At 31.9% G+C, this 14,302-nt stretch overlaps 1 protein-coding gene across 1 annotated transcript; it reads left to right on the forward strand.

Moving 5' to 3' along the window:
* Positions 1-12,122: 12,122 nt before the first annotated feature.
* Positions 12,123-13,466, forward strand: LOC100781790 (aspartic proteinase CDR1). Its single transcript, XM_003547397.4, has one exon. The coding sequence runs from the start codon at positions 12,123-12,125 to the stop codon at positions 13,464-13,466; it is 1,344 nt and encodes a 447-aa protein (XP_003547445.1).
* Positions 13,467-14,302: the final 836 nt, after the last annotated feature.

The following is a 14,302-nucleotide window of genomic DNA, read 5'->3' on the forward strand; positions in this document are numbered from 1 at the left end:
GAAAGATGTTACCACTTGTTGCAATGTATGAGAATCAAGTGATACCAAAAGGCATCAAAACAATTATTCAATATTAATCAAGCAAAAACAAGTACAATAACACATCAATCAAACACAATCAAATACAATCAATAATCAAATATTTCAAATCAAATTAATTAAATTAACAATCAACTAACTATACACAATAATTTCTATTAAAAAAATTCAAATTTCAAATTTCAAATTTCAAATTTCAAATTTTAAATTCCAACTTCCAACTTCACCTTTTAGTAACTTCCCCTTCCAACTTTCAACCTGCATTTTCAACTTTCAATTTCCAATAACTTTCATTTCCAACTTCCAACTTCCATTTTTAACTTTCAACTTCCAATAACTTCTACTTCCAACTTCCAAATTTTAATTTCAAATTTCAAATTTTAATTTTCAATTTTCAAATTTAACTTTTCAAATTTCAAATTTCAAATTCAAAATTTCCTTATCTAAATTTGAAATAGTTTTCTTAAAACATGAAACTAATTTGAAAAGTTTAATAGATTCATTAAAAACAATCAAAAACTCAATCAGGAACAAACATCAAAGACAATACAATCAAACACACAATCAAAAATACAATCAATCAATCATCAAACACAGTCAATCAAATTCAATCACAATCATCAAGAACAGTCTAAACTCAAGTAGAAAACAAGCATCAAAAGTAATCAATCAAAGACAAGTGACCTGTTGGTATCATTTGATATTACTTGTTGGGGTTGTTGATCAAGTGGCCTTTGTTTGTTGTCTCCATATATCACATATTCACTTTTCTTGGGGAGAAATATGAATAAACTTTGATGCATGCATGTGTTTGGAGAAATTGCTATCATTGAATCGCTTTTTCTCTTGTCCGTTTTCATAGTCTTTCATCATGATACCCAGATTTATGTTTTTATTTTTTTGAATCACTTGAAGAATTTTTGTGATTTTCTTCCCAAGTGATTTATGTTTTCTTTTCTTTCTTTTCTTTGAGATTCCTCTTGTTGGATTTTTCAATTCTTCTTTCAAAGACAAGATAATCGAATCTCATGTGCCCAGGTTGATTGCTTTCATAGCATGTTGAGGCTAAGGAGGAGTCTTCTTCTTTCTTCTTTGTATTGATGTTTGATTCCCTTTTATTTCTTTTGTTTCTCAAAAATTTATTGAACCTTTTCACAAAGAATCTGAAATAAACATCATCTTCTTCTATTTCAGTCAAGTCCTCTTTGTCACTTTCTTCTTGAATAAAAGATGATGAGGCTCTGCGTGCTATTCATTTTCTCTTTATATCATTCTCTTCATGTTGATGGAGTCTCATAAGTTCCATTTCATGTTCTTGAAGTTTTCCAAAGAGAGTGGCAAGAGACATATTAGTGAGATCTCTTGATTCTGCAATTGCTGTTACTTTTGGTTGTCATTGCCTGCTTAAACATCTCAACACTTTGTTAATAAGATCTTCATTAGGAAATATTTTTCCCAATAATGCAAGATGATTAACTATACGAGTAAATCTCTTCTGCATATCTTCTATGGTCTCATATTGAAATATTCTGGACAGTTCATATTTATGTGTGAGAGTGTTTATTCTAGATCTCTTGACATCAGTTGTGCCTTCATAGGTTACTTGCAAAGTATCCCACATTTCTTTTGCATTTTTACAATTTGAGACTCTAAAAAATTCATCCATGCCTAATGCAGAAGTGATTATATTTTTGGCCTTTAAATTGTATTGAACCTTTCTTTTTTCATCATCATTCCATTCTTCTCTTGGTTTTCCTATAGTTGCATTATTTCCCACTACCTTTGTAGGAATAAAAGGACCAACTTCAATGGCTTCCCATATATTTAAATCTACGGCTTCAATAAGGATCTGCATTCGGGTTTTCCAATAGTGATAACCCTCGCTATTGAACATAAGAGGCCTATTAATAGAATTTCCCTCAAGAAATGGAAAGTTGGATGAGGCCATATCTATTCTTGAAGTTTTTTAACTTTATACAAGAATCCTGCTCTGATACCACTTGTTAGACCTTGTGGCCTCAATAATCTTAAGAGGGATAGGCTTAGAATGCAGAAGAAGCAACAACAATCAATTTAACAATGTTCTTTAAACATGCAAGACACAATTGATTGCAACAAAATAAATAAGATAAGGGAAGAGAGAATGCAAACACAATTTTATACTGGTTCAGCCACTTCCCGTGCCTATGTCCAGTACTCAAGCAACCCACTTGAGATTTCCACTATCTTTGTAAAATCCTTTCCAAATTCTGAACCACACAGGGACAATCCATCCCTTGTGTTCAGATGCTTTACAACAAGAGACTTACAGTCTCTTAACCAATCTCATTGAATAAGAAGAATGGGAGAAGAATTCTCTCTTCAAGAGAAGAATATTACAATGAAGATCATGTAAGAATCCTTATAGATTTTGCAAGTGTTTGGTCAAGGATTTCTTTTGAGAGAGCATTTGACAACGAAGTTCTTTTGGAATCTCTCTCATTGTCTTTTGAGAGGATAAGACATTTTTCCTAAGCAAAACTCTCTCTTCAATTTTGTCCCAAGTCACACATATATATAGGCCTTTGATGGCCATTCAAAATCCAAATTATAAGATGTGACTGTTGGCGATATTCCTTGAAAATCATCTCTGGTAATCGATTACAGAATTAGTGTAATCGATTACACAGTTGTTTTTCTCGAACAGTTGTGACCCTTCATTTAAAATTTGAATTCCCAACGTTCAGAGTCTCTGGTAATCGTTTATATATGATGTGTTATCGATTACACACTTTCAAACCATTGGTAATCGATTACATGTATTGGTAATCGATTACATGTGCCTTGAATGACTTGAAACCTTTCATTGTGAGGCAAGGCTTGATCTTGAAGAAATCTTGAATCAAGGCTTTGTTTGTTGAAACAATCTTGTATTAATCTTGAAGCAAAATGAGCCTTGTTTGATTCTTCTTTTGACATCATCAAAATCATGTATACATGCATTCACAGTACCCTGCCAGTATTAGAACAAACATTTTAAAGAAAAGTAACAAATAATGAAATATGCAGACTAGAGGCATTGTTGATGTTTGATGAGTATTTGACATGGATATGGGCTTAATACCCATATGATAGACATGGATATTTGATATACAATGTGTTTTTTGGTTATTAGTTTATGCATCTTTTAATGAACTTTTACTGGTTAATTCTTACATGTCTTGTGCAGAGACTAGATATGACATCAAAATTTTTCTAAAACATTATTCTGACTGTGTTTTTTATTTTCCTTTTATCAGATCAGCCAAAGAGTTTTTGAACAAACAAGGAAAGAGAATTCTACTAATATTTTGAAGCTGGAAGTAGAGGCTTTATCAGGTTAATTTGATGCTTTCAAGAGGAATTTTATGGAGAAAGATGGTAGGAGTGTACCACTTGAGTTGTACAAAAGGCGTTCATCTGCATTTGTTTTGAGAGAAACTTTTCTAGATATTTCCTGTGATGCTCTGGCAGAGTACAAGTATGTGAACATCTTTTGATGAACTTTTACTGATTAATTCTTATCTTCTAATAAAATATTGTGATTTACTGATTTTCATGGACTCTCAAAATATGTCGTGCCTCTCTTTTACTGGTTAATTCTAGTTACCTGACTAAAACCATACCTCTTCATTTTCTAAATAATTGTTTTTGTAAATATTATCTTCTTCCACTTCTGGTTTTATTTCCATACTGAAAATCAGAAAATCTATGGACTGAACATTCAATTGTCCCTTAATAGTTGTTTTGGAAGATTCTTTTTTTCTATCCTAAGTGAATTACCAAGCTTTAACGTGAAGTACAACATACAGGATGTTGATGACAGGGCTGTTCTGGATCAAATCATTGATTCTTTAACTGATATTCCTAATCCAAATGAAAATGAGATTTTCAAATCAAGATTCAAGTAAAATTTCCCTTAAGCTTGGTAAAGTCGAAGAGAATGGCATAGAGAAGGAATTTGATCCCAGAAAGAAGGCTGCGGTTTTAATTCTTGGTGCTGGTCTGGTCTGTCAACCAGTTGCCGAAATGTTATCATCATTTGGAAGGCCATCATCGAGCCAATTTGATGGATCATGCCAATTTGTGTAAGTACATTGCACAAGTACGTTTGTCTCTCGAAAAATAATTGACCTTAATTAATATATATATATATATATATATATATATATATATATATATATATATATATATATCCCACGTTCAATTTAATCAAAGTGAACTTATAATTAATTATTTAATCAATCATTTCATAATGTCAATTCATGACTTTGCTAACGTGTAGACATGCTAAAATATAACTAGCCATATTATCTCTGTAGTTTACACTCGTTTTACTTATAAGACATCTTTTCACAGTGCTTACAAATGGAACGGAAGATTACCCATTTACACGACAAATGAATTTTGTAAAATTAAGTTTTGTAAATAAAAAAATAAATTTTAAAAAATAAATTATCAATAAAATTTATAAATATTTTATATCAATAACTCGTGACATCTTACCTTAAAAGATATAAAACATATGTGATCTTAATTAATATTTACATGATATATATTGTTATTTAATAACATATGTAAACTTAAATATGTCTAATATTTAATAAACTATCTACTAAAATAAGTAAACATTTAATATTTAGCATGTTAAACACATCTAATATTTAATAAAATACTATTAACCAAAATAAGCAAACATTTATTATTAGCATGTTAGACACGACTAATATATTTGAAGTTAAACGCACTTTTGAATTAGTTTTGCTAAAGTGAATTACAAATGATAATTGCAAAATTAATAAAAATAAAATAAAATGCTTAGATTATTTGATTTAGTTGAGCAAAATTTGGTTTAGTCTAAGCCCATTAAACAGTAATTGGGCCATTACATGAACAATTATTCGATCACCCAAAAAAATGTAACTAATTAACCTTTTTATTTAGGCCATGATTTATTGGTTATTAATGATGATTGATGATTGTTTCATATATTATCAAACATTAGGAGTTAATTGGAGTGAAACTCTTTTCAGTTTACAGGAGGCTTTGATACGGAGAACATAGAAGCTTTTGAAGAACTAAGGAGCTGCATCCATGCTCCACCAGGTGAAGACAATAACCAGAAACATAGTTGATCAACAAAAGTTTTTATATATATATATATATATATATATATATATATATATATATATATTACCTTTTTTAGCTGTATATGTCATTCCTACTGGATCTCTATAGCATGGCATGGGTTTTTGTTGTTGCGGCACTTACATAGTCATTCATTGAACAGTCATAAGTAAGGTTTATGAATTGAATTGTTTTCAATTTAATATTGTTGATAACAAAACTTCTTACATATATATATATATATATTTATTTTTTCACACTTGTAAATGATGATGATACTTTTTGGTTGTCATCAATGTATGTCTTATTAAAAGTTACCAGAGACCAACAACAAAAAATCAATAAAAAAGGAAAAAAAATTGAATACATACTAAGACGGTTCTAGAATTAACAGGCATAGAAAGGCAACACATACTAAGACGGTTATAAAATAATCGTCGTAGAAATGTATTAGTGAAAAGACTTACTAAAACGGTTTCTGTAACAATCATCTTAGTACGTCCAATAAAATCATGCCTTTCTAAAACGATTATTCAATAACCGACTTAGATTTTAAGGACTTTCTAAGACGGTTGTTTTAATAACCGTCGTAAAATGTATAATATATAACGACGGTTGTTCGAACTGTCATTATTTTTTTTTTTGCTTTTTACAATGTTTGTTTTTACGACGGTTCAAAACCGTCATAAAATGTGTGATTTAACCGTCGTAAAAAATACTTTTTTTAGTAGTGATGTTATTTTTAACCTAAATTTTAAGAGCTTTTTTAAGGTTGTCTATAGATAAAGGAAGTAATTAACAAAGTTGATTATAAAAAAAAGTAAGGAGAAATTAGTTATTAAAGCTTAAGTGTAATTATAACTAATTTATCTAAAAAGACAAGTGTATTCTTAAACCAATGATCGCCCTAAAACCTAAAATAAATATTATTCCTTGGACTAGAGTCTTATACCATTGAGTCTACCTAATCAGTTACTTTTTCCAATTGTTTTTAATTATAAATTTCTTTACATTCAGATTTAGTTGCCTACTCCAACCCCTTTTTATTTTATTCTTGCTTTTAATTTTATTAAAATAAATCTTATTAGAGCCTATATAGATTCAACCTCTTTAAATTTTTTTCAAGAAAAAAATATGATTTAGAATTTTTTGATATGACGCCCATCAAGCCCAAATATGTTGTTGTTCTGGTCTAGGATTTCTCTAGGGTAGTTATCTAACTAGAGCATGAAAAGTGTCGTGTCACCTTCGGGGTTTTGGGGTGTTATTTATAGGCATCTCATGATTGGTCTATTGATAATATAATTCCTTAATTAGGAGATAAGTTAAGAGCTATGTTTACTATAACTAAGAGATAAGTTAAGAGCTATCTTTACTATAACTAACTTATACATAGCTTAGTTGAAAGTTTATAAGTTAAGTTATAAGTTAGGAGCTGAAAAGTTGAGAAATAATTTTAAATTTATAAACGAATTAATTTAATAGAAAGTGTTTGATAAGACTATTTGATAAATTAACTCATAAATATCAAATAATATATTTAACATTCCTAATATTATTTTAACATTATTTCTAATAACTTATTATCTTAAAAAGTAGGATAATAATTTTTTTTAATTTTGTATTATCAAAAAATGATAAAATTAAAATTTTCATTTATTTTGGAAAAGTAAAATTAAATTAAATAACTTTATTAGAATTATATTGTTTATAATCATTTTTTAACATTAAAATTATGCTCGAATAAAATTCAATATTCACAAAGGGGAATTTTCACTTTTACAAATTGAATCGATAAAATAAAAATTACGCAAGTAAATAAATTAGGTCATATAATTTTAGGGAAAACTTAAAATAATTCAGCAAATAGTTATAAAGTTGACATAATTCAAAGAATTTCTAGCCTTAAGGAACGGATGACAATTGACAAATTAACTGTTGTGTGTGTGTAAGAACGTAAAATTAAATATGAGGATTTATTTTTCCAGACAACGAAAACAAAGATAAGAGAGTTTTTCTATTGAATAAAAGGATAAAATAAAATTTCAAATAAAATAGTAAGAATAAAATTGAGAAGGAAAAAAAGAAGCTAGTAGCTAATAAACTAGGTTATTTTTCATAAGCTACTTCAAGTAGCTTATAAAAAAAGCTACTCCAAGTAGCTTATGAAAAAATAAGCTCATATACCAAACAAGTTTATTCTGGTCAAAGGAACTTATGAGCTAATCAAAGAAGCTTATAAGAGTCTTACCGAGCATAGCCAAAGATACACCTAGAGATAAATAAAGACATGTTTTTGTTTATCAACATGATATGATATGATATCGGCCAAATATAATGTCACTATGCTAGTTCCATAAGTCCAATAACTAATGTCACTAGGCTCGGTCGTTTATCGGCCAAGCTCATTCGAAGGTTCTAGACGGTTTGGTCAAGAACCAACCAAACAATAAAGTTGTCATCACCAATTTCTTGGTTCATTGAATTAGAATTTAGGAGTACAACAAGGTCGATAATTAAATACCAAAATAGTTCATTTTATAACGACCTTGGATGTCATTACATGAAACTCAAAAAAACCTTAATGCGAAAAGATTCATTTTAACTCCTTATAAAATTCTTGAATTAATTTAATTAACTAAAATACATATAAATTTTTCGTGAATATAAACATGTCAAATAAACCTCAACCAAAAAAGTCTTCAAGACATAAAACATGAAGATACGTGTGCCCCAAGGCATTGCATCATCAAAACATCACAAACAAATCCTCAACAAATCTCAAGGTCCTATTAAAGGAATAAATACAACATAAAACCAAAATCATATCTAAACCCTAGGTTGGTCTCACTAAGGCAAAGCATAAATAAATGTCTGAGAGTCGGCTTTCGTCCCTAAGTGCATGACCACGTCCACCTCAACCCTAAGTGATATGTTCCTCAGAAGCTACATCATAATCTGCTCCCATATCAAATGACACAATCATCACAATTCAACAGAAAATACAATGGTAAGCTCATTTTAAAAGAAAACATCATATAATTGAAAACAACATAAGATCACCATTTCACAATATACGTAGAAAATCCTTCGTACATTTCCAATATCAATGTAATTATACAACTCGTCAAGTAACACGTCATTCTTAAGTCACAAATATCAATGCACATGTATAACTATCATGTTATATCATGCTGACTATTTACTCCTGGAAGATTTCACCTTTGAGCAATTAACCTAAGTACATCTCTTGACATAGCCGTACTCTATGATCTGACCATTCGGAGAGACTCGAATTAATCCTATGAATAGTAGTTTTTATCGAAAATGGATGAGTGTAGGTAGTGGTTTACCTCGGTCAGGCTTGCCAAGACCTTAACCTATTTAGGGAATCACCCACTCATTTATTTTGTAGGCTCAATCGATGTTGGTCACCACAAAAGCCTCCAACACTAGATTAAGGCCCGCCAAGAACCCACAACTTACGTTCATACTCACATGCAATATCATTCATCAATGCATGTATGTTATGATCATTGAAATCAATATCATATGTCATCACAAATTCATTCATCAATCTCAACACCATAAGAGATTATAATATCATAGATTCACCATTTATATGTTCATGAACTCACATATAATTCAATAAGCATGACAAAACATTCCAATACCTTGAATTTTTGCAAACAGCTCACCAAAACTCATATGAATATGAATCTCATGATCTAACGTAAATTCAACTCTAATCTCAAAACAACATCATCTCAATCGCATCTCATATCATCATTAAGAAATCAACCAACACAACCCAAGGCGTTCATCAATCAACATAGTTATCTCATCATCAATATAATATTCTCAACCATAACATGATAAATTAGCAACAATAAAATCATAGACTAGACCATGAATCATGAATATGCAACACTCTACCATTATAACCACTTTATGTCTCATGTTTAAGGTTATCAAAACATCTCATAAGTTTTGGATTAATATCTCCTTCATTTTCTATTATGCACCTATGACTTCATAGCTTATAAACATGATAAATAAATATATACTAACTCAATCAAGTTGGTTATTGTCTCATTTGAAAGCTACGAGGATTATCTCCAACTTTTATGTTTTTCCAAATTAAAAGCCTAGTTTAGAAGCATAGTATGCCTAAAATTACAATCCATAAAAGACTTTTGCTTATTATCGACAACTTGACCATTGTTAACTAATTTAATCATTTCTAATGCTATTCACAACATATTTAAGTGAAACCAAAGCCATTAGTTAGCTAACATCCGGAGGTACAATGTTCATTGAGATTATTGTTCCAATTCTATAACCAGGTTTTGGTCATTGTAATAGATTACAATAGAGCTCAAGTAAACAAAACATGGGCTCGAATATCGATTACAAACCTATGTAATCAATTACAATCAACCTAGAATTCAAAATCAACCTTTTGAGCTAATTTCAATCAATTACTATCTCCTTAACTCTTACAACAGTTCTACATCATCCATATCATCCCAAACTCCAAAACCAACAGAAAACATATTAAAACCCTGCATGTGAACACTTTCATGGAGGTTTGAAGGGTGTTAAAGGGGAAAAACGAAAATGAACACAAAGAGAGGAAGAATAGGGTTTACCTCATCTAGGAACAACCAACAAACACTAAAAGGGGGGGGGGGGGGGGGAGGGAGGGGAGCTCCCTTTTGCATAGCACCAAAGTTTTAAGCTTCTCCAATGGTGGTTTTCTTGGAGTGGAAGTGAGTGAAATGAGAGGCTTTCTTTTGTGAGAAGTTTTTGAATATGAGGGTTTATGACAAATTTTTGATGACTCTCTAGTTTCTCTCTCTGCACCTTGACTTCTTCTACTAAGCACACCCACCTCTCTCATAAATAAAAAATTCATCCCTCTAGTCTGAAACACACCAAAACTCACTAATACACATAGAACATATGTTCAACATCACTAACTCATCAATTAATTAATTTATTCAAACACTTAACTTAAATTTAATTTCTCTTGTACTTTAATTAAATCATTTGAACAAACAATTACAAAAACACAACCTTACACATTTTCTCTTCTTAAATGCTTATGAGATATTTACCCAAAAAGTCATTTATTAACGATAAAAAAATGTTAGACATTATTATTGTTTCAACTCATAATTTTTATTTACATGATGACTAAGGTGAAAAAGTGTATCATGTGATTTATGATGGAGAAATAGATAATGACTAGTATTAGATTGATTGATTAAAACATTTATCCGTAAGAATTGATTACTTGTAAAGAATAAAGGGAAATGAGAAGGTAAATGGAGTGCTCAAAATATGAGGTATGTAAATATTATTGACTAAAATATATTTTTGTTCTCATAAAATTGAAAAATTAGAATTTTATTAGTAAAATATGATTCTTTTGTTAATTTTTACCAATCAATCTTGTTTTTGCACATTTCTCCGTGTCGTGAACCCCGTCTCCCTCGACAACAAATCCCTCTTCCCTCCATTCTTAATCCTTCCTCTTCCCATGCTATATGGTTGGTTTAGTTGAGGGGGAGATAAGAGTGCATGGTTTATATGGTGTACAAGGAATCAAATGGTGTTCGAACAGAAAAATCCTTACGTTCCCGGCTTCCAGCTACTATAGCTAGAACTAAATTAAAGCTCTTCTATGTATAAATAAAAAATAAAAAATTAAAGCTCTTCTAGTCTTCTTTGTTCAGTTAATGCAGCTTAATAGTCAGCAGCAGAATCCAACGTTTTTGCATGTGGGAAATTTATATTTGGCTTTTATGGCAATGTGGGAGAGTCAAATATATTGCATGCTGAACGAATGGCTTTTTTGCATGGGATCCTTTTGGGTTGGGAAGAAGGTTTTAAAAATATTGGGTGTTTCTTTGATAAAAAAAAGGTTGTCAAATTCATCATCACCATGCTAATGAGTTACAAATCATTTGTAACTTCATAGCCAAGGATTGATCTTTTATATTGTGTCATATCTACCGTGAAGCTAAATTTACTACGGATATATTAGCTAAGATGGGTGTCAATTATGAGTATCAGGTTTTAAATAATTGCGGTGAGTCAAAAAACCTTTACGTTGCCGATAATTGTGGTTGCGGACAGTAAAAAAACTTACATGGCGGCTGCAACTGCGGTTGCAGACCGCAATTTAAAACCATACTGTGAGGATATTTTGGTTTGGTGCTGATCAGTTCCTTGCTGCAATCAGATGTTATGAGAATTACCTTCCTGAGATTCTAATATTCTGCCTTTTGTTTTCTTCTCTCTTGAAAAATCTGAATTTATGATTTGCTTGTAGTGTCAGTTTTAGTTCCACCATAGATTTTTTTTTTCTTAACCGGTTGATCTCCACAGCAAAATGGCAAAAAAAAAAAATTAAACCTGTACAGGCACTAATTTTTACTAACCTCTCACCAATTCGAACATGGACAGACATGGATGATGAAAGAAATAGTTTAAAAGAAGTGTTTGTTTATAAGTAAAATTCATTACTCCTATCATACAAAAATAATCTCTCTGTTTATAAGAAAAGAGACGAAATTTTCATTAGTTTATTTGCTCAAAATAAAGATTATCAAACCATAATACAAGTTGTTCCTCGTTTCCTAGATTGATTCTTGGCAGAGATTGTAAAGATGGTCCTAGTAAATAAGATCATGCAATTTTTATGTGCTTGGTACCTTTTAAATGCCCTTTACTTTTTCATTCCCTGCCATCAATTCTCTTTTGTATATACAAATCACACCTTCCATCAGGCCAATCAATATATATCTTATAAAGCTTAATGATTTCCTTCTCACTATATATTACAATCATGAATGTCTTGGGAGCTATATATACCTACAACCTACCTAAACTAAAACAAAAAATTCAGCCACAAAGAAGATCAATACACAATGGCATTTGCACATGAACCATTGCATCTTCTTTTGCTATTATCCTTATCAAGATGTTGTTTCTCATCAACTAACACCATTTCATCTGGTAAGCCTCAGAGACTGGTTTCCAAACTCATTCACCCTGGCTCAGTTCACCATCCCCACTACAAGCCAAATGAAACGGCAAAAGACCGAATGGAACTTGATATTCAACACTCAGCTGCACGTTTAGCCAACATACAAGCAAGGATAGAAGGTTCTTTGGTCTCTAATAATGACTACAAAGCTAGAGTTTCTCCCTCCTTAACTGGTAGGACCATAATGGCCAATATCTCAATAGGCCAACCCCCCATCCCACAACTAGTAGTTATGGACACTGGCAGTGACATCTTGTGGGTCATGTGCACCCCTTGCACAAACTGTGACAACGATTTAGGTCTACTCTTTGACCCCTCAAAGTCTTCCACCTTTTCCCCACTATGCAAAACACCCTGTGACTTCGAGGGATGTAGATGTGACCCTATTCCATTTACTGTCACTTATGCAGACAACTCCACAGCTTCAGGAACATTTGGCCGCGACACGGTTGTCTTTGAGACAACTGATGAAGGTACCTCTCGGATATCGGATGTGCTATTCGGATGTGGCCACAACATTGGACACGATACGGATCCAGGGCACAATGGAATTCTAGGACTAAACAATGGACCCGACTCTTTGGTAACAAAACTTGGCCAAAAGTTCTCTTACTGCATTGGCAATCTTGCTGATCCATACTACAATTATCACCAATTGATATTAGGTGAAGGAGCAGATCTTGAAGGCTATTCCACACCTTTTGAAGTTTACAATGGATTTTATTATGTAACCATGGAAGGCATAAGTGTAGGGGAAAAGAGGCTTGACATAGCTCCCGAAACTTTTGAAATGAAAGAGAACAGAGCAGGTGGGGTCATCATTGACACAGGAAGCACTATCACCTTCCTAGTTGATAGTGTGCATAAATTACTATCCAAAGAAGTTAGAAATCTCCTTGGTTGGTCCTTTAGACAAGCTACAATTGAAAAATCCCCATGGATGCAGTGCTTTTATGGGAGTATAAGTAGAGATCTAGTTGGGTTTCCTGTGGTTACATTCCATTTTTCTGATGGAGCAGATTTGGCTTTGGATTCGGGAAGCTTTTTTAATCAACTCAATGATAACGTATTTTGCATGACTGTAGGTCCAGTCAGTAGCCTTAACATTAAAAGTAAGCCTTCCCTTATTGGGTTGTTAGCCCAGCAGAGTTACAACGTGGGATATGACCTAGTTAATCAATTTGTTTACTTCCAACGAATTGATTGTGAACTTCTTACTGGTTGATGATTGTGGATGCATTCACAAATCACAACTTTTGATCTCGAGATATTTGAGCAAGTCCTGTGACATAATTTGTACACTAACAAGATAAACAGCAAAGCGTTGCTCTCATAGCATATATTTGGCTATAATTATTTTAAATTTAACAAGAATATGTAATGCATTGTGTTCTTTATGAATAAATTTAGAAACAAAATTTAGGAATTGATAATAGTGTGGTATGCATTAAGTAAATGAGATTTGGAAAGAGAAGAAAGAAGTATCCACGTGAAAGAATGTGTTTGAATCAGTGTCAAAGACCCACGTTTTTATCCAAAAGTCACATCAATATTAGAAAATGACACAAATGTTTTTGGTTTGGGAAGGGCCTGTTAAATCCTGGAAGACTTGGGCTTCAAGTGGATAAATCCTTGAGAACAGTGTGTCTAACACATGTCTCAAATCATACCAAAGGCCATCGGTTCTTGCTTTCCAGCCTCGAAAAACATGAAAAGGTGAATGCATACATATAATGGCTCAGTGCTGAGTCCAACAGTTTCCTTGATAGCTACTTTATAGTTTAAAGTGCAGACAGGAGAGCATAGTTGAGCAATGACAGGCAGTAGTTATGTATTGGAGCCAAAAGGCAAACTAGCTGCTTATCATCCATATTATGTAACTTCCTTTTCATATATGATCCAGCATTTGAGATGATTCTGTTCCTACTTCTGTTTCTGTACCTTTGACCAATAACTTCAATGCTCCAGTTTGGATATCATAGTTCTCATCAGTCTCCAGATATAGCATGTACTTCTAAGACATGATTCAGTCCTGTGACTTGAAACCATGGCACAAATTAT

This window comes from Glycine max, chromosome 15 (genome assembly GCF_000004515.6).
Source record: "Glycine max cultivar Williams 82 chromosome 15, Glycine_max_v4.0, whole genome shotgun sequence".
NCBI classification, from domain to species: Eukaryota; Viridiplantae; Streptophyta; class Magnoliopsida; order Fabales; family Fabaceae; genus Glycine; species Glycine max.